This window comes from Scyliorhinus torazame, chromosome 31 (genome assembly GCF_047496885.1).
Source record: "Scyliorhinus torazame isolate Kashiwa2021f chromosome 31, sScyTor2.1, whole genome shotgun sequence".
Lineage (NCBI taxonomy): Eukaryota > Metazoa > Chordata > Chondrichthyes > Carcharhiniformes > Scyliorhinidae > Scyliorhinus > Scyliorhinus torazame.
In genome coordinates this window covers 18,384,233-18,402,481 of record NC_092737.1, presented here as the reverse complement: position 1 = coordinate 18,402,481, position 18,249 = coordinate 18,384,233, and the positions used below count along the sequence as shown (strand labels likewise).

General features: G+C 52.6%; 1 protein-coding gene across 1 annotated transcript in view; it reads left to right on the top strand.

The window, feature by feature from the left end:
* LOC140404734 (chloride channel protein ClC-Kb-like) overlaps window positions 1-18,249 on the top strand; it is a 143,730-nt gene that overhangs the window by 116,260 nt on the left and 9,221 nt on the right. The window contains exons 18-22 of the mRNA XM_072493424.1: window positions 473-537; window positions 977-1,045; window positions 2,243-2,281; window positions 5,281-5,385; window positions 12,546-12,632. Coding sequence (XP_072349525.1) covers window positions 473-537; window positions 977-1,045; window positions 2,243-2,281; window positions 5,281-5,385; window positions 12,546-12,632 — 365 coding nt within the window. The remainder of the gene's footprint in view (window positions 1-472; window positions 538-976; window positions 1,046-2,242; window positions 2,282-5,280; window positions 5,386-12,545; window positions 12,633-18,249) is intronic.

The following is an 18,249-nucleotide window of genomic DNA, read 5'->3' as shown; positions in this document are numbered from 1 at the left end:
CTCACTTCCAACCAACTTTTGATTTCTCCTTTTTCGATTTTTCCCTGGGCGCAGCTCCACGAACTCGGGGTCACCTCCTTTTCGCCTCGCTTTTACACCTTTATTTTGAAAAATGCCTGTGGAAATCCAGCTTAAAGCCGCAAAAAGACCACCAAGAGCAGGAGCTGCCAAACGTCCGACCTTTCACTCCATAGCCGCCACCGGAAACCTTTTTCAAATATTGTTATGAGTCATTTTGGATTTGACTTCCCACCCTCAATGTTCCTGATCAAGCATTCATGTCCTGGCAACCTGTTGTGCAGGAAGTTCTTCCGAAGTCTCCCTGGATTCCCTCCTTTACGGGGCGGTCTTAATGGGCCTGGATGTGTTGCTCTTTCAGCCGGTTGGTGCAGACTCAAAGGGCTTCTGCATTGTGGTAGTGCGAAATGATTGCAAAGCCCACTCACGCCATGTCCCTGGGGTTTTGTTTCAGACTCTCGTCCTCCAGAAAATGAACAGGTCCACCAAGAAGACAACATCTATATCGAGAATGAAGAGGTAGGGCTTTAGATACTTGGCTCGCCTTGATGAAGGCTTTATCACCGACCCATCCCGCGTAAACCTCCTCAGCGGATGGAGGGCCTTGGCTGCTGGGTGGTGGGGAGAGAGGGGGGAGGCAAGGTTATTGTGTCTCTGCTCCTGAGAGCTGGTGTCCTCTCGGTTCAGTCAAAGGCAGGTCTTCTGCTGATTGACTATCCCCACTGCATCGGGACGTCAGCACGGAACGGCCATGGAGGGAGACGAGAAGGGAACATGGAGGACGAGTCACCCCTTGAAGGGTGGCTGCACATTCTCAGCGCTGATGGAACTAGCTTGCCCCTCCCCCCCCCTCTATGCTGGGACATTGCACAAGAGACACAAAGGAACAAAAGTACAAGAAATAGAAGGGAGAGGAGGAAAGATAAGGTTTCTCACCCGTGTCTTTTCTCCCTGACAGACCAAGGTCATTCAAGAAAGACGCCCATCAAAACCGAACAAGCAGAAGCGATTTCGTTGCCATACGCTGGTAAGGAGAGCTCATATTAATTTGACACTCCCACTACAGTTCGGGAAAGAAGTTTAACTTCTGGCTGATGGAGTGGTTTATTTTGGGGGAGGGGCAAAGGCAGGGAGTTTTGGGAAGGAGCGCCGCCCATTGCGTTATGGACATGGGGCTGGTAGGCCATCTGCACAGCCCGGGCGATATCTACACTGGAGGCAGCCGGGTTGGACGAGGTTGGGACCTGGTGCAAGGGTTGTGCCACTACTACCATCACACAAGTGCCAGGCAAAGATTATCTCCAACAAGAGAGAGTCTAACCACCTTGACATTCAATGGCATTAACATTACTGGCTCCCCCTCTATCAACTTGATGCTCTGTCCTGGGGGTCACCATTGATCAGAAACTAAGCTGGACCCAGCCATATAAACACTGTGGCAGCAAGGACAATTCAGTGGCTGGGAATTCTGTCATGGGTAACTCACCTCCTGACCCCCCCCCCAAGGCCTGTCCACCATCTACAAGGCACAAGTCAGTAGTGTGATGGAATACTCTCCACTTGCCTGGATGAGCGCAGCTCCAACAACATTCAAGAAGCTCAACACCATCCAGGACAAAGCAGCCCCGCTCGATTGCTCCCCCTTCCACAAACATTCACTCCCTCCACCACCGACGCACAGTGGCAGCCGTGTGTACCGTCTACAAGATGCACGGCAGCAACTCACCAAGGCTCCTCAGGCAGCACCTTCCAAATCCACCACCTCTACCATCTAGAAGGACGAGGGCAGCATATACCTGGGAACCCCATCACCTGGAGGTTCCCCTCCGAGTCGCTCCCCACCCCGACTGGGAAATATATCGGCCGTTCCTTCACTGTCGCTGGGGGCAAAATCCTGGAACTCCCTCCCTAACAGCAGTGTGGGTGTACCTACACCACAGGGACTGCAGCGGCTCAAGAAGCCGGCTCACCCACCACCTTCTCAAGGGGCAAATGCTGGCCTAGGCAGCAAGGCCCACAGCCAATGAAAGAGTAAATAAAATGACCTAAGTAGATCCCCAGGGTGACCAATTGCCAACGTAGAAATAGGGGGAATATGCATCAACCAGGTACCCCATTGCAAAGCAGAGGTGAGGAATGTTGCTCATACTCCGAAACCTCATGTTGAATGAATAAAAGATACTGACTGTCTCAATAAATACTCTTGATTTGGCTTCTGTTGCAGGATGGAGAGGAAGTGTTTGACACGATGACCGCGTGGGAGGTAATGGTATTCCATAGCAGCTGTAAAGAAATAACTAGCTTTTATATAGCTTTCGCATCTTCAGCACTTCACAATCTTATTTCTTGAGGTTGGGCGAATGTGACAGCTCGTATTGTGCGTAGCAAGATCGCACAATGATTGAAAGCGATGAATGACCCATTAGTTTCGTCTTTTGGGTGAAATTGGATGGATGCTTGCCTGGATGAGCGCAGCTCCAACAGATCTCAAGAAGCTGACACCATCTAGGACAAAGCAGCCCCGCTTGATCACTACTCCATCCGCCACAGTGTCAGCCGTGTGTCCCGTCTACAAGATGCACTGCAGCAACTCACCAAAGCTCCTTCGACAGCACCTTCCGAACCTGGAAACCTCCAGTATTGGAAGGACATGGACAGCAGACTCCTGAGAACCCCACCACCATGGAGGTCCCCCTTCAAGCCTCATGCCACTCTGACTTGGAAATATATCGGCCGTTCCTTCGCTGTCGCTGGGTCAAAGTCCAGCAACTCCCTCCCTAACAGCACTGCGGGTGTACCTACACCGCACACGAACTGCAGCGCATCACGTGAATGAACCTAAAAAATAAAAGCTACCCAATAATCATATTAAACCCCACAATTGGATGAAAATGAAAATCGCTTATTGTCACAAGTAGGGTTCAAATGAAGTTACTGTGAAAAGCCCCTAGTCGCCACATTCCGGTGCCCGTTCGGGGAGGCTGGTACGGGAATCGAACCGTGCTGCTGGCCTGCCTTGGTCTGCTTGGTCAGCGATTTAACCCTGTGCTAAACAGACCCTATCACCCCTTATCTTTCTATATCCAGAGAATACCATTTTTGTTTGTGCAGCCCCGCCTCGCAATGTAACCTTTTGAGTGCAGGGATTGTCGTGCTGAATCTGTGCTGCACCGTCCACCGTCCCAGGCAGATGTGTCCTTCCCCAGGTGTGGTATCCACAATGCAACCCAGTTACTCCAGATGGTTTTTTTAAACTTTAGAGTACCCAATTCATTTTTTTCCAATTAAGGGGCAATTTAGCGCGGCCAATCCACCTACCCTGCACATCTTTGGGTTTGTGGGAGTGAGACCCACACAGACACGGGGAGAAAGTGACCCAGGGGCGGGATTGGACCCGGGTCCTCAGTGCCGTGAGGCAGCAGTGCTAACCACTGCGCCATCCCTGGCAGCTTTTGCAGAGGGAGGTTTACTCCTGTATATGTCCTGGGAGTGTTTGATGGGGACAGTGTAGAGGGAGCTTTACTCTGTATCTAACCCCGTGCTGTACCTGTCCTGGGAGTGTTTGATGGGGACAGTGTAGAGGGAGCTTTACTCTGTATCTAACCCCGTGCTGTACCTGTCCTGGGAGTGTTTGATGGGGACAGAGTAGTGGGAGCTTTACTCTGTATCTAACCCCGTGCCGTACCTGTCCTGGGAGTGTTTGATGGGGACAGTGTAGTGGGAGCTTTACTCTGTATCTAACCCCGTGCCGTACCTGTCCTGGGAGTGTTTGATGGGGACAGTGCAGAGGGAGCTTTACTCTGTATCTAACCCCGTGCTGTACCTGTCCTGGGAGTGTTTGATGGGGACAGTGTAGAGGGAGCTTTATTCTGTATCTAACCCCGTGCTGTACCTGTCCTGGGAGTGCTTGATGGGGACAGTGTAGAGGGAGCTTTACTCTGTATCTAACCCCGTGCTGTACCTGTCCTGGGAGTGTTTGATGGGGACAGTGTAGAGGGAGCTTAACTCTGTATCTAACCCCGTGCTGTACCTGTCCTGGGAGTGTTTGATGGGGACAGTGTAGAGGTAGCTTTACTCTGTATCTAACCCCGTGCTGTACCTGTCCTGGGAGTGTTTGATGGGGACAGTGTAGAGGTAGCTTTACTCTGTATCTAACCCTGTGCTGTACCTGTCCTGGGAGTGTGTGATGGGGACAGTGTAGAGGTAGCTTTACTCTGTATCTAACCCCGTTCTGTACCTGTCCTGGGAGTGTTTGATGGCGACAGTGTAGAGGTAGCTTTACTCTGTATCTAACCCTGTGCTGTACCTGTCCTGGGAGTGTTTGATGTGGACAGTGTAGAGGGAGCTTTACTCTGTATCTAACCCCGTGCTGTACCTGTCCTGGGAGTGTTTGATGGGGACAATGTAGAGGGAGCTTTACTCTGTATCTAACCCCGTGCTGTACCTGTCCAGGGAGTGTTTGATGGGGACAATGTAGAGGGAGCTTTACTCTGTATCTAACCCCGTGCTGTACCTGTCCTGGGAGGGTTTGATGTGGACAGTGTAGAGGGAGCTTTACTCTGTATCTAACCCTGTGCTGTACCTGTCCTGGGAGTGTTTGATGTGGACAGTGTAGAGGGAGCTTTACTCTGTATCTAACCCCGTGCTGTACCTGTCCTGGGAGTGTTTGATGGGGACAATGTAGAGGGAGCTTTACTCTGTATCTAACCCCGTGCTGTACCTGTCCAGGGAGTGTTTGATGGGGACAATGTAGAGGGAGCTTTACTCTGTACCTAACCCCGTGCTGTACCTGTCCTGGGAGTGTTTGATGGGGACAGTGTAGAGGGAGCTTTACTCTGTATCTAACCCCGTGCTGTACCTGTCCTGGGAGTGTTTGATGGGGACAGTGCAGAGGGAGCTTTACTCTGTATCTAACCCCGTGCTGTACCTGACCTGGGAGTGTCTGATGGGGACAGTGTAGAGGGAGCTTTACTCTGTATCTAACCCCGTGCTGTACCTGTCCTGGGAGTGTTTGATGTTGAGTGGGGTACAGTGGGATAGTATCTAAATTATGTGTTTTGAATGGGAACTATTCCAACCTTCAGAATTGACACATATAAGAATAAAATGATCCCAAAAGATTTTTAAAAATTGCCGTAACAGCTGCAATGAGATCTGAGCACGCTGTACATCCGGGACAGATTGGGGGCTCCAATCTCCAAATTGCCTTTGTCTCTTGCCTTAAATAAAGTATTATTTATTTCTTTGTTGTTCCCGCTGCAGGTGGATGATTGGGAGTACGCTCAGCTTCAGGAAGTGCTCAAGCTGGACCAGTGTGTCATTGACCCTGCCCCATTCAGACTGGTGGAAAAAGAGACACTTTATGAGGTAAAGGTTTCGACCTTGTCCTAGTGCTGGTGTTGAACCGTCTACTTCTCCTCGGATGTGTGAGTTCCCTGCTGGCTGAGTGAAGAGGGTCACTGCGTCAAGGTGGGACTGCATCGAAACAGTCCCATCTTCAACCCCCAATTCATATTGGGGACCGGGTGGTCAACCCCCAACAGCTGCATTCCTGGAGGCATCGCCACATCAGCTACCCATGCCTTACTGCTCCACTCCCACTCTCCCACCATCTATCACCCAACACCATCATGGTGCATAACCTTCCTGAAGCCAATTGAGAAATGAACAGATCCCCCGTTGAATGAATCCTCGCTGTTTTTTTTTATTTAGAGTACCCAATTCATTCTTTCCAATTAAGGGGCAATTTAGCGTGGCCAATCCACCTACCTTGCACATCTTTGGGTTAGAATCATAGAGTTTACAGTGCAGAAGGAGGCCATTCGGCCCATCGAGTCTGCACCGACTCTTGGAAAGAGGACCCTACCCAAGCCCACACCTCCACCCTCTCCCCATAACCCAGTAACCCCACCCAACACTAAGGGCAATTTTGGACACCAAGGGCATTTTAGAATGGCCAATTCACCTAACCCGCACATCTTGGGACTGTGGGAGGAAACCGGAGCACCCGGAGGAAACCCACGCACACACGGGGAGGATGTGCAGACTCCGCACAGACAGTGACCCAGCGGGGAATCGAACCTGGGACCCTGGAGCTGTGAAGCGATTAGGTTGAGGGGGCGGAACCCTCGCAAATATGGGGAGAATGTGCAAACTCCCCACGGACAGTGACCCACAGCCGGGATCGAACCTGGGACCTCGGCGCCGTGAGGCAGCAGTGCTAACCACTGTGCCGCCCATGAATCCTCATCTTAGTCATGTCCCCTCCCCAGACACTTGTCCATTATAGGTGTAACTAATAACTTAAGGCGTTCGAAGAAAATGATGACCAGATACATGAACCCCGCAATGGCTCCCTCTCCAGTTGTATTGTGTAAGAATTTAAGAAATAGGAGCAACAAGAAACTATTCGGGACCCTAAACACTGCGGCTACCAGAGCAGGTTAGAGGCTGGGAAACCTGTGTCGGGTAACTCACCCCTGACCCCCCCCAAAGCCTATCCACCAACTACAAGGCACAAGTCAGGAGTGTGATGGGATACTCTCCACTTGCCTGGATGAGCGCCTTGGCGAGACCATGCAGACGCTGCGACAACGGATGAACGGACATCGCGCGGCAATCGGCAGGCAGGAATGTTCCCTTCCAGTCGGGGAACACTTCAGCAGTCAAGGGCATTCAGCCTCTGATCTCCGGGTAAGCGTTCTCCAAGGCGGCCTTCAGGACGCGCGACAACTCAGAATCGCCGAGCAGAAACTTATAGCCAAGTTCCGCACACATGAGTGCGGCCTCAACCGGGACCTGGGATTCATGTCGCATTACATACATCCCCCACCATCTGGCCTGCGAAATCCTACCAACTGTCCTGGCTTGACACAATTCACACCTCTTTAACCTGGGGTTACCCCATCTCTGGATCTGTAAAGATTTAATCACCTGCTAATGCTCGCATTCCAAGCATTGTCTGGCATCTTTGAATCTGTCTATATATATGTTTCTGGAACAAACCTCTTCATTCACCTGAGGAAGGAGCAGCGCTCCGAAAGCTAGTGATTCGAAACAAACCTGTTGGGCTTTAACCTGGTGTTGTAAGACTTCTTACTGTGCTCACCCCAGTCCAATGCCGGCATCTCCACATCATAGAAGGACAAGGGCCGATATACCGAAACACCACGGCTGGCAAGTTCCCCGCTAACCCTCATGCCACCCTTTGGAAATTTACCACCATTTCTTCACTGTCGCCGATCAAAATCCTGGAACTCCCTCCCTAACAGCACTGTGGGTGGACCTACACCAGAGGGACTGAAATTAAATGAAAACCGCTTATTGTCACAAGCAGGCTTCAAATGAAGTGACTGTGAAGAGCCCCTAGTCGCCACATTCCGGCGCCTGTTCGGGGAGGCTGGTACGGGGAATCGAACCGTGCTGCTGGCCTGCCTTGGTCTGCTTTCAAAGCCAGCGATTTAGCCCAGTGCGGCGGCTCAAGAAGGTGGCTCATCTTTTCAGGGGCAATTAGGGATGGGCAATTAAATGCTCACGCCCACTTCCTGGGAAAGATTAAAAGTAAAAGAGTCTTGCTCTCCCATTCAATATGATCTTAGTTAGCTTTGTTGTGTTCTGCTGCTTCGTGTAGCATAAGCTGCTTCCTTGATGTTACAAAGGAAGGTCCAGACTTTGTAATGAGTTCAATATGTTTATTGAACTATAGGCTGGTTTAGCGCACTGGGCTAAATCGCTGGCTTTCAAGGCAGGCCAGCAGCACGGTTCGATTCCCATACCAGCCTCCCCGAACAGGCGCCGGAATGTGGTGACTAGGGGCTTTTCCCAGTGACTTCATTTGAAGCCTGCTTGTGACAATAAGTGATTTTCGTTTCATTTCATTTCAACACAGTTCTTAAATGAGTTCGACTCTCCTGCTCATCTAACTGCCGTAACTCAGTCTACCTTTACCAGCCTGCTCTAAGCCACGTGCTGGGTGTGATGCTCCTGATCAACCCTGATGTACTCTCTCGATGTCTGTCTGTGGAAAGAGGCAGAGCATGTGTGCCCTGTCCTTTTATATGGGTTGTGTAGTGCCCCCTTGTGGTAATGCCACCTCTGGGTGTCTGATTACCCATTGGTTGTGTTCTGTTGTAATGACCCATTGGCTGTATGTCTGTGTGTCATGACATCTCTGGTGCTCCCTCTAGTGGTTACTTAGTTGTAGTGTATTTACATTAACCCCTTGTGTATATACAATGATCCATATCACCACAAGCTTCACACCGTAGACCTTGATTCCGTTTGTGTCAAAAAAATCACAGTCTTGAATCTACTCAACAACTGAAAATCCACAGCTCTCAGGGATAGAGTCCAAATGTTTGAAACGCTTTCCTCACCCCTGTCCAAAATGGCTCACCCGTTATCCTGTGGCTGTGACTCTCCACATTCCCGACTGTACAGTCAGGGGATGCGTCCTTCCTGCATCGATCTGTCACACCCTCAAAGGATTGTACGCGTTTCAACGGGATCACCTCTCAAACGCCAGAGGGCGTCGGCCCTTTCTCTGCTCCTCCGAAGACGACCCCCCCCCCCCCCCCCCCCCCCCCCACCCCGAATCAATCCGACATTGGCTGAAACATCCAAGCGATCGTCAAGTAGATGTTGTCCTGTTGGCTGACAGGTCCTTCAGGAGGGGCCGGGAATCTGGGAGACCGATCGCAAGCCATCGGAGAGGTTTTTAAGATCACTTCATGGGTTCCCAGATTGCCCCGCACCATCTGTACTCCCTGAACGGGTCCACATTTCGCACCAAGGGGTCGGGAGAGGTTGCGGCCTCTGGGTTGCTCTTTTGAGGGGGGGGGGGGCGGTTTGTGGGAGGGGGGACGGCTGTCCCTCGGTGTTGTGTCACTTCGGCCCCGCACTCCTGATCTTTGACCATGCGGTGTGGAGGAGGTGAGGGGCGAGGGGGGAGGGTGGGCATGGGTCAAGTCGGAGGAACCCACCTTGTGAGCCTGCTCTTGGGGCCTGGGCACAGTGGCCACCTACCTGGTGGAGCGTGTGGTTTTGGCTGCCCTGCTCTGGTATGATGCCCATCCCCAATTGCCCCTTGAGAGGGTGGTTTCCTTGGTCATGCCACAGAAACCCCCACTGGTGCGAGTGGTGCATTCCGTGATGGGTGGGCATCGCAGGGATTCAGTACATAGGGAACATTATATTGCTGATGTCCTTTGTCTGAGCTGAAATTAATTTTGAAATAAGAAGGGGGCTGCAATTTCTTTGGTGTGTTTTGCATTTCCAGAGATTGGGTCAAGCTCAGTATCTCTTTGTCACTTTATCTAAAAGAGGCCCATCATCTCCAGTAATACATCCTCCTGTAATGATATGTACAGTGCAGGGAGTGTAAAGGGTTAACAAGATGTTCTTGTATCTCAAGATGGCATAGGGGGAGGCAGAGGCTTCGGTTTGGTCCCCGATCCGAGAGAACCATCGGTTTGTCCCGGGGAGAATGGATGGGGGGTTCCTGAGCTGGCACAGGGCAGGTATTAGAAGGATGGGGGACCTGTTTTTGGTGGGACGTTTGCGAGCCTTGGGGCGTTGGAGGAAGAATTCGGGCTCCCCTCTGGAAATGCCTTCAGGTACATGCAGGTAAGGGCGTTTGTAAGACGGCAGGTGAGGGAGTTCCCGCTGCTGCCAGCACTCAGGATCCAGGATAGGGTGCTCTCGGGGGGGTGGGTTGGAGAGGGCAGGGTCTCGGTGATCTACCAGGAGATGGAGGAGGAGGAGGCCTCGGTGGAGGAGCTGAAAGGTAAATGGGAGGAGGAGCTGGGGGAGGAGATAGACCAGGGTACGTGGGTAGACGCCCTGGGTAGGGTAAATTCTTCTTCCTCTTGCGCCAGGCTTAGCCTGATACAATTTAAGGTTCTGCACAGGGCGCACATGACTGGGGCAAGGCTGAGTCGGTTTTTTGGAGTAGAGGACAGGTGTGTGAGGTGCTCGGGGAGCCCAGCAAATCACACCGTCGTGTTCTGGGCGTGCCCAGCGCTGGATGGGTGCTGGAGGGGCGTTGCGAGGACGGTGTCTAAGGTGGTAGACACCCGGGTTAAGCCGAGTTGGGGGCTCACACTATTTGGGGTATCTGACGAGCCGGGAGTGCAGGAGGCGAAAGAGGCCGGTATTCTGGCCTTTGCGTCCCTGGTAGCCCGGCGGAGGATTCTGCTACAGGGGAAAGATGCGAGGCCCCCGAGCGTGGGAGCCTGGATCAGCGACATGGCAGGGTTCATTCAATTGGAGAGGGTAAAATGTGCCTTAAGAGGATCTGTGCAAGGGTTCTTCAGACGATGGCAACCGTTCCTAGACTTTCTAGCGGGGCGTTAGGAGGTGGACAGCAGCAGCAGCAACCCGGGGGCGGGGGGTAGGTACTTTGTGTTTACTACTGTGTTTATTATCATTTAATGGGGGGCTTGTATATTGGGGGAAAACGGGACATAGCTATAAGATGTTTATTTATGTGTTCTTTGTTTTTTCTTATTTCTGTAAGGGGGGTGGTTGTTGAAAATATGTAAAAATTTGAATAAAAAAATATTTTTTTAAAACACTAGATGGCTCCACAGAGTAGTCATATAAATATACTGTGACTCCTGGGATTCTGGGAGAAGGTGTTGGAGAAGGTGTTAGTGAAGGGTTGAGATAGGGTGTTAATTGTATTAGAGAGATATTATAGATTTCTGTAGCGCAGATTTAATATTGTTCTTTTCTTAGCTATTACTTAGTGAGGTGTGCAAACCATTTAAAGTAGTGTAAATAAACTAGTTTTGTTTGAAATACATAGCTTGATACATAACACTACGACTTTTAGCCATCTTGAAGGGCTTCATAAGGAACATCGCACTGCCCTTTGCAGATGGCTTGCACAGGGTACATCGACTGACCGGTCGATGTTCTCACCTATCATGGAGGCCCCGCCTTCTCAACCTGGCCCCTCGCCTGAGGTGTGGTGACCCTCAGGTTAAATCGTCACCAGTCAGCTCTCCCTCAAAGGGGAGGGCAGCCTCTGGTCCTCTGTCAGACGTGAGCATTTTGTTATAGTGCCCTCTCTGGTGGGGAGGTCTTCGCTCCGACCTTTGACTTGCTCATTGAAGGGATGTGGGTTTCGCCGGCTGGGCCCAGCATTTATTGCCCATCTCCAATCGGCCCCTCAAGGAGGTGGTGGTGAGCTGCCTTCTCGAACTGCCGCAGTCCCTGTGGTGTGTAGGTGCATCGTGGTGGGTGTGATGCTTCTCATCTGCCCCTGTCTCTCTGAGTGTCGCCTGTGGAAAGAGACAGAGCATGTGTGCCCTGTCCTTATATATGGGTTGTGTAATGCCCCCTTGTGGTAGTGCCACCTCTGGGTGTCTTGACTGCCCATTGGCCGTGTCCTATTCTATGTGTTCATTAGCTGTATGTCTGCATGTCATGATGTCCCTGGTGCTCCCTCTAGTGTTTACTTAGTCTTAATGTATTTGCATTAACCCCTTGTGTATTTACAGTGATGCATATCACCACAGTTTCCTCCAGGTGCTCCGGTTTCCTCCCACAGTCTAAAGATGTGTGCCTTGCCAAATTGCCCCTTCGTGTCCAAAGGTTGGGTGGGGTTTCAGGGATAGGGCAGCGATGTGGGACTCGCTAGGGTGCTCTTTCGATGGGACAAATGGCCTCCTCCTGCACTGTGGGGATTCTATGATTCACTCGCCCTCGCTTTATGGGCGAATCACTTCAGTCATTCCGGGCGGGGAAAAACGGACATGGGACGGGAATCAGCGGAATGTGGTGACCCCGCGCGTGGGCAACGGTCAACAAAATGTCCCGTGGGCCGCACTCAGAACCCAGATGGGCCGCACGTGGCCCCCAGGCCTCAGGCTGCCCCCCGCTGCTCTGAGTGCTTCACAGGAGTGTTAACAGGAAAAAGTTTGGACCCCCGGCCACAGAGAGATGTCGGGACAGGCGGCTGGAAGTGTTTGGGTTTTAAAGAGCATCTTTAAGGAGGGGCGCCCAGACCAGGAGGCGGCACGGTAGCACAGTGGTTAGCACCGCTGCCTCACAGCGCCAGGGGCCCGTGTTCGATTCCCGGCTTGGGTCACTGTCTGCGCGGAGTCTGCACGACCTCCCCGTGTCTGCGTGGGTTTCCTCCGGGTGCTCCGGTTTCCTCCCGCAAGTCCCCGAAAGACGTGCTGTTGGGTGAATTGGACATTCTGAATTCTCCCTCCGTGTGTACCCGAACAGGCACCGGAATGTGGCGACGAGGGGATTTTCACAGGAACTTCATTGCAGTGTTAATGTAAGCCTACTTGTGACACTAATAAAGATAGTTATGAGGAGCCGGCGGGGTGAAGGGGTGATGGCTGAGCGGGAGCTGGGACCTGGCAGCAGGGTGAGCTGAAGTTCATGTCGATGTAAGGTGGGAGACAGGCCAGGAACGTATCAGAATAGACACAGAGGCAGGCAACAAGACTCAATCCTCATCACGTCCGGACTAATCCTAACTACTTAAAAAAATCATTCTTTGATTACAGTGCTACGACCTCTTCAATCTCCTTGGACTGAGGATTGCCTACGTGACCTCCACTGGACGACTGGTTGGCGTAGTTGCCCTGAAAGAGGTAAGGGAAGTCCGCTGCCGTCTCTCTCCTGCACCCAGCGGAGGTTCTGCCTCCAGCCGCACGGGCTGAGGAACGAGAGAGACTTGCGTTTGTATAGCACCCCGTCACGGCCCCGGACGCCCCCGAAGCCAGTGAAGCCCCTCTGGTGAGGTCGCTGCTGCGATGTGGGAAACGCAGCGGGCAATCGGTGGCACAGCAGGATCCCACGGAGGTTATTCGGCCCATCGAGCCTGCACCGACCCTCTGAAAGAGCACTCTCTCGAGACTGGGGTGGGGGGGGCCTTGCAGAGGACGAAAACCCGCACAATTTGAAACGGAATCAATCCGCGGGGCACATAACTGCATCATTGTGATGTTGTGACCAGTTTAAGTGACATGCCAGAAAAGGAACAGCTCCTCAGACAGCGCTGTTGCCCTCACCCAGCACCCAGCGAGCAGGAAGGCACACGTGCAAAACTGCATTTGGGCATCTCTGCAATCTGTACCTGATCATCAAATCTAAGTAATAGTCCCAGAGGCGTCCTTATCCCAATCGTACCAGACACTGACGTTACGGCAGGAGGCGTGAGCTGAGAGAAGTCAAAATACCTTTGAATGTCCCAGCGCGTCACAGTTAACAAATCCACTGACCTTAATCACCCTCTCTGCTGTTTAACATGTTGTTTGCAAACATCAACTTAAAATAGTGTGACCCAGTGTTATACAGCGACAGACCCATCCCCACCAGTACTGTACCCCAGTGTTATACAGTGACAGACCCGTCCCCACCAGTACTGTACCCCAGTGTTATACAGTGACAGACCCGTCCCCACCAGTACTGTACCCCAGTGTTATACAGCGACAGACCCGTCCCCACCAGTACTGTACCCCAGTGTTATACAGCGACAGACCCATCCCCACCAGCACTGTCCCCCAGTGTTATACAGTGACAGACCCGTCCCCACCAGCACTGTCCCCAGTGTTATACAGTGACAGACCCGTCCCCACCAGTACTGTACCCCAGTGTTATACAGTGACAGACCCGTCCCCACCAGTACTGTACCCCAGTGTTATACAGTGACAGACCCGTCCACACCAGTACTGTATCCCAGTGTTATACAGTGACAGACCCGTCCCCACCAGTACTGTACCCCAGTGTTATACAGTGACAGACCCATCCCCACCAGTACTGTACCCCAGTGTTATACAGTGACAGACCCGTCCCCACCAGTACTGTACCCCAGTGTTATACAGCGACAGACCCATCCCCACCAGCACTGCCCCCAGTGTTATACAGCGACAGACCCATCCCCACCAGCACTGTCCCCAGTGTTATACAGTGACAGACCCGTCCCCACCAGCACTGTCCCCCAGTGTTATACAGTGACAGACACGTCCCCACCAGTACTGTACCCCAGTGTTATACAGCGACAGACCCATCCCCACCAGTACTGTACCCCAGTGTTATACAGCGACAGACCCATCCCCACCAGCACTGTCCCCCAGTGTTATACAGTGACAGACCCATCCCCACCAGCACTGTCCCCCAGTGTTATACAGTGACAGACCCGTCCCCACCAGTACTGTACCCCAGTGTTATACAGCGACAGACCCATCCCCACCAGCACTGTCCCCCAGTGTTATACAGCGACAGACCCATCCCCACCAGTACTGTCCCCCAGTGTTATACAGTGACAGACCCATCCCCACCAGTACTGTCCCCCAGTGTTATACAGCGACAGACCCATCCCCACCAGTACTGTACCCCAGTGTTATACAGCGACAGACCCATCCCCACCAGCACTGTACCCCAGTGTTATACAGTGACAGACCCGTCCCCACCAGTACTGTACCCCAGTGTTATACAGTGACAGACCCGTCCCCACCAGTACTGTACCCCAGTGTTATACAGTGACAGACCCATCCCCACCAGTACTGTACCCCAGTGTTATACTGTGACAGACCTGTCCCCACCAGTACTGTACCCCAGTGTTACACAGTGACAGACCCGTCCCCACCAGTACTGTACCCCCGTGTTATACTGTGACAGACCTGTCCCCACCAGTACTGTACCCCAGTGTTACACAGTGACAGACCCGTCCCCACCAGTACTGTACCCCAGTGTTATACAGTGACAGACCCGTCCCCACCAGTACTGTACCCCAGTGTTATACAGTGACAGACCCATCCCCACCAGTACTGTACCCCAGTGTTATACAGTAACAGACCCGTCCCCACCAGTACTGTACCCCAGTGTTATACAGTGACAGACCCGTCCCCACCAGTACTGTACCCCAGTGTTATACTGTGACAGACCTGTCCCCACCAGTACTGTACCCCAGTGTTACACAGTGACAGACCCGTCCCCACCAGTACTGTACCCCAGTGTTATACAGTGACAGACCCGTCCCCACCAGTACTGTACCCCGGTGTTATACAGTGACAGACCCATCCCCACCAGTACTGTACCCCAGTGTTATACAGTGACAGACCCGTCCCCACCAGTACTGTACCCCAGTGTTATACAGTGACAGACCCATCCCCACCAGTACTGTACCCCAGTGTTATACAGTGACAGACCCGTCCCCACCAGTACTGTACCCCCGTGTTAGAGTGACAGACCCGTCCCCACCAGTACTGTACCCCAGTGTTATACAGTGACAGTCCCGTCCATACCAGTACTGTACCCCCGTGTTATAGTGACAGACCCGTCCCCACCAGTACTGTACCCCAGTGTTATACAGTGACAGACCCGCCCCCACCAGTACTGTACCCCAGTGTTATACAGTGACAGACCCGTCCCCACCAGTACTGTACCCCCCTGTTATAGTGACAGACCCGTCCCCACCAGTACTGTACCCCAGTGTTATACAGCGACAGACCCATCCCCACCAGTACTGTACCCGAGTGTTATACAGTGACAGTCCCATCCCCACCAGTACTGTAACCCCGTGTTATAGTGACAGACCCATTCCCACCAGTACTGTACCCCAGTGTTATACAGTGACAGTCCCGTCCCCACCAGTACTGTACCCCAGTGTTATACAGTGACAGACCCGTCCCCACCAGTACTGTACCCCAGTGTTATACAGTGACAGACCCGTCCCCACCAGTACTGTACCCCAGTGTTATACAGTGACAGACCCGTCCCCACCAGTACTGTACCCCAGTGTTATACAGTGACAGACCCGTCCCCACCAGTACTGTACCCCAGTGTTATACAGTGACAGACCCGTCCCCACCAGTACTGTACCCCAGTGTTATACAGTGACAGACCCATCCCCACCAGTACTGTACCCCAGTGTTATACAGTGACAGACCCGTCCCCACCAGTACTGTACCCCAGTGTTATACAGAGACAGACCCGTCCCCACCAGTACTGTACCCCAGTGTTATACAGTGACAGACCCATCCCCACCAGTACTGTACCCCAGTGTTATACAGTGACAGACCCGTCCCCACCAGTACTGTACCCCAGTGTTATACAGTGACAGACCCATCCCCACCAGTACTGTACCCCAGTGTTATACAGTGACAGACCCGTCCCCACCAGTACTGTACCCCCGTGTTAGAGTGACAGACCCGTCCCCACCAGTACTGTACCCCAGTGTTATACAGTGACAGTCCCGTCCATACCAGTACTGTACCCCCGTGTTATAGTGACAGACCCGTCCCCACCAGTACTGTACCCCAGTGTTATACAGTGACAGACCCGCCCCCACCAGTACTGTACCCCAGTGTTATACAGTGACAGACCCGTCCCCACCAGTACTGTACCCCCGTGTTATAGTGACAGACCCGTCCCCACCAGTACTGTACCCCAGTGTTATACAGCGACAGACCCATCCCCACCAGTACTGTACCCGAGTGTTATACAGTGACAGTCCCATCCCCACCAGTACTGTAACCCCGTGTTATAGTGACAGACCCATTCCCACCAGTACTGTACCCCAGTGTTATACAGTGACAGTCCCGTCCCCACCAGTACTGTACCCCAGTGTTATACAGTGACAGACCCGTCCCCACCAGTACTGTACCCCAGTGTTATACAGTGACAGACCCGTCCCCACCAGTACTGTACCCCAGTGTTATACAGTGACAGACCCGTCCCCACCAGTACTGTACCCCAGTGTTATACAGTGACAGACCCGTCCCCACCAGTACTGTATCCCAGTGTTATACAGTGACAGGCCCGTCCCCACCAGTACTGTACCCAAGTGTTATACAGTGACAGACCCGTCCCCACCAGTACTGTATCCCAGTGTTATACAGTGACAGACTTGTCCCCACCAGTACTGTACCCCAGTGTTATACAGTGACAGACCCGTCCCCACCAGTACTGTACCCCAGTGTTTTACAGTGACAGACCCGCCCCCACCAGTACTGTACCCCAGTGTTATACAGTGACAGACCCGTCCCCACCAGTTCTGTACCCCAGTGTTATACAGTGACAGACCCGTCCCCACCAGTACTGTACCCCAGTGTTATACAGTGACAGACCCGTCCCCACCAGTACTGTACTCCAGTGTTATACAGTGACAGGCCCATCCCCACCAGTACTGTACCCCAGTGTTATACAGTGCCAGACCAGTCCCCACCAGTACTGTACCCCAGTGTTATACAGTGACAGACCCGTCCCCACCAGTACTGTACCCCAGTGCTATACAGTGACAGACCCGTCCCCACCAGTACTGTACCCCAGTGTTATACAGTGACAGACCCATCCCCACCAGTACTGTACCCCAGTGTTATACTGTGACAGACCCGTCCCCACCATTACTGTACTCCAGTGTTATACAGTGACAGACCCGTCCCCACCATTACTGTACTCCAGTGTTATACAGTGACAGACCCGTCCCCACCAGTACTGTACCCCAGTGTTATACAGTGACAGACCCGTCCCCACCAGTACTGTACTCCAGTGTTATACAGCGACAGACCCATCCCCACCAGTACTGTATCCCAGTGTTATACAGTGACAGACCCGTCCCCACCAGTACTGTACCCCAGTGTTATACAGCAACAGACCCATCCCCACCAGTACTGTACCCCAGTGTTATACAGTGACAGACCCATCCCCACCAGTACTGTACCCCAGTGTTATACAGTGACAGACCCGTCCCCACCAGTACTGTACCCCAGTGTTATACAGTGACAGACCCTTCCCCACCAGTACTGTACCCCAGTGTTATACAGTGACAGCCCGTCCCCACCAGTACTGTTCCCCAGTGTTATACAGTGACAGACCCGTCCCCACCAGTACTGTATCCCAGTGTTATACAGTGACAGACCCGTCCCCACCAGTACTGTACCCCAGTGTAATACAGTGACAAACCCGTCCCCACCAGTACTGTACCCCAGTGTTATACAGTGACAGACCCGTCCCCACCAGTACTGTACCCCAGTGTTATACAGTGACAGACCCGTCCCCACCAGTACTGTACCCCAGTGTTATACAGTGACAGACCCGCCCCCACCAGTACTGCACCCCAGTGTTATACAGTGACAGACCCGTCCCCACCAGTACTGTACCCCAGTGTTATAGTGACAGACCCGTCCCCACCAGTACTGTACCCCAGTGTTATACAGTGATAGACCCGTCCCCACCAGTACTGTACCCCAGTGTAATACAGTGACA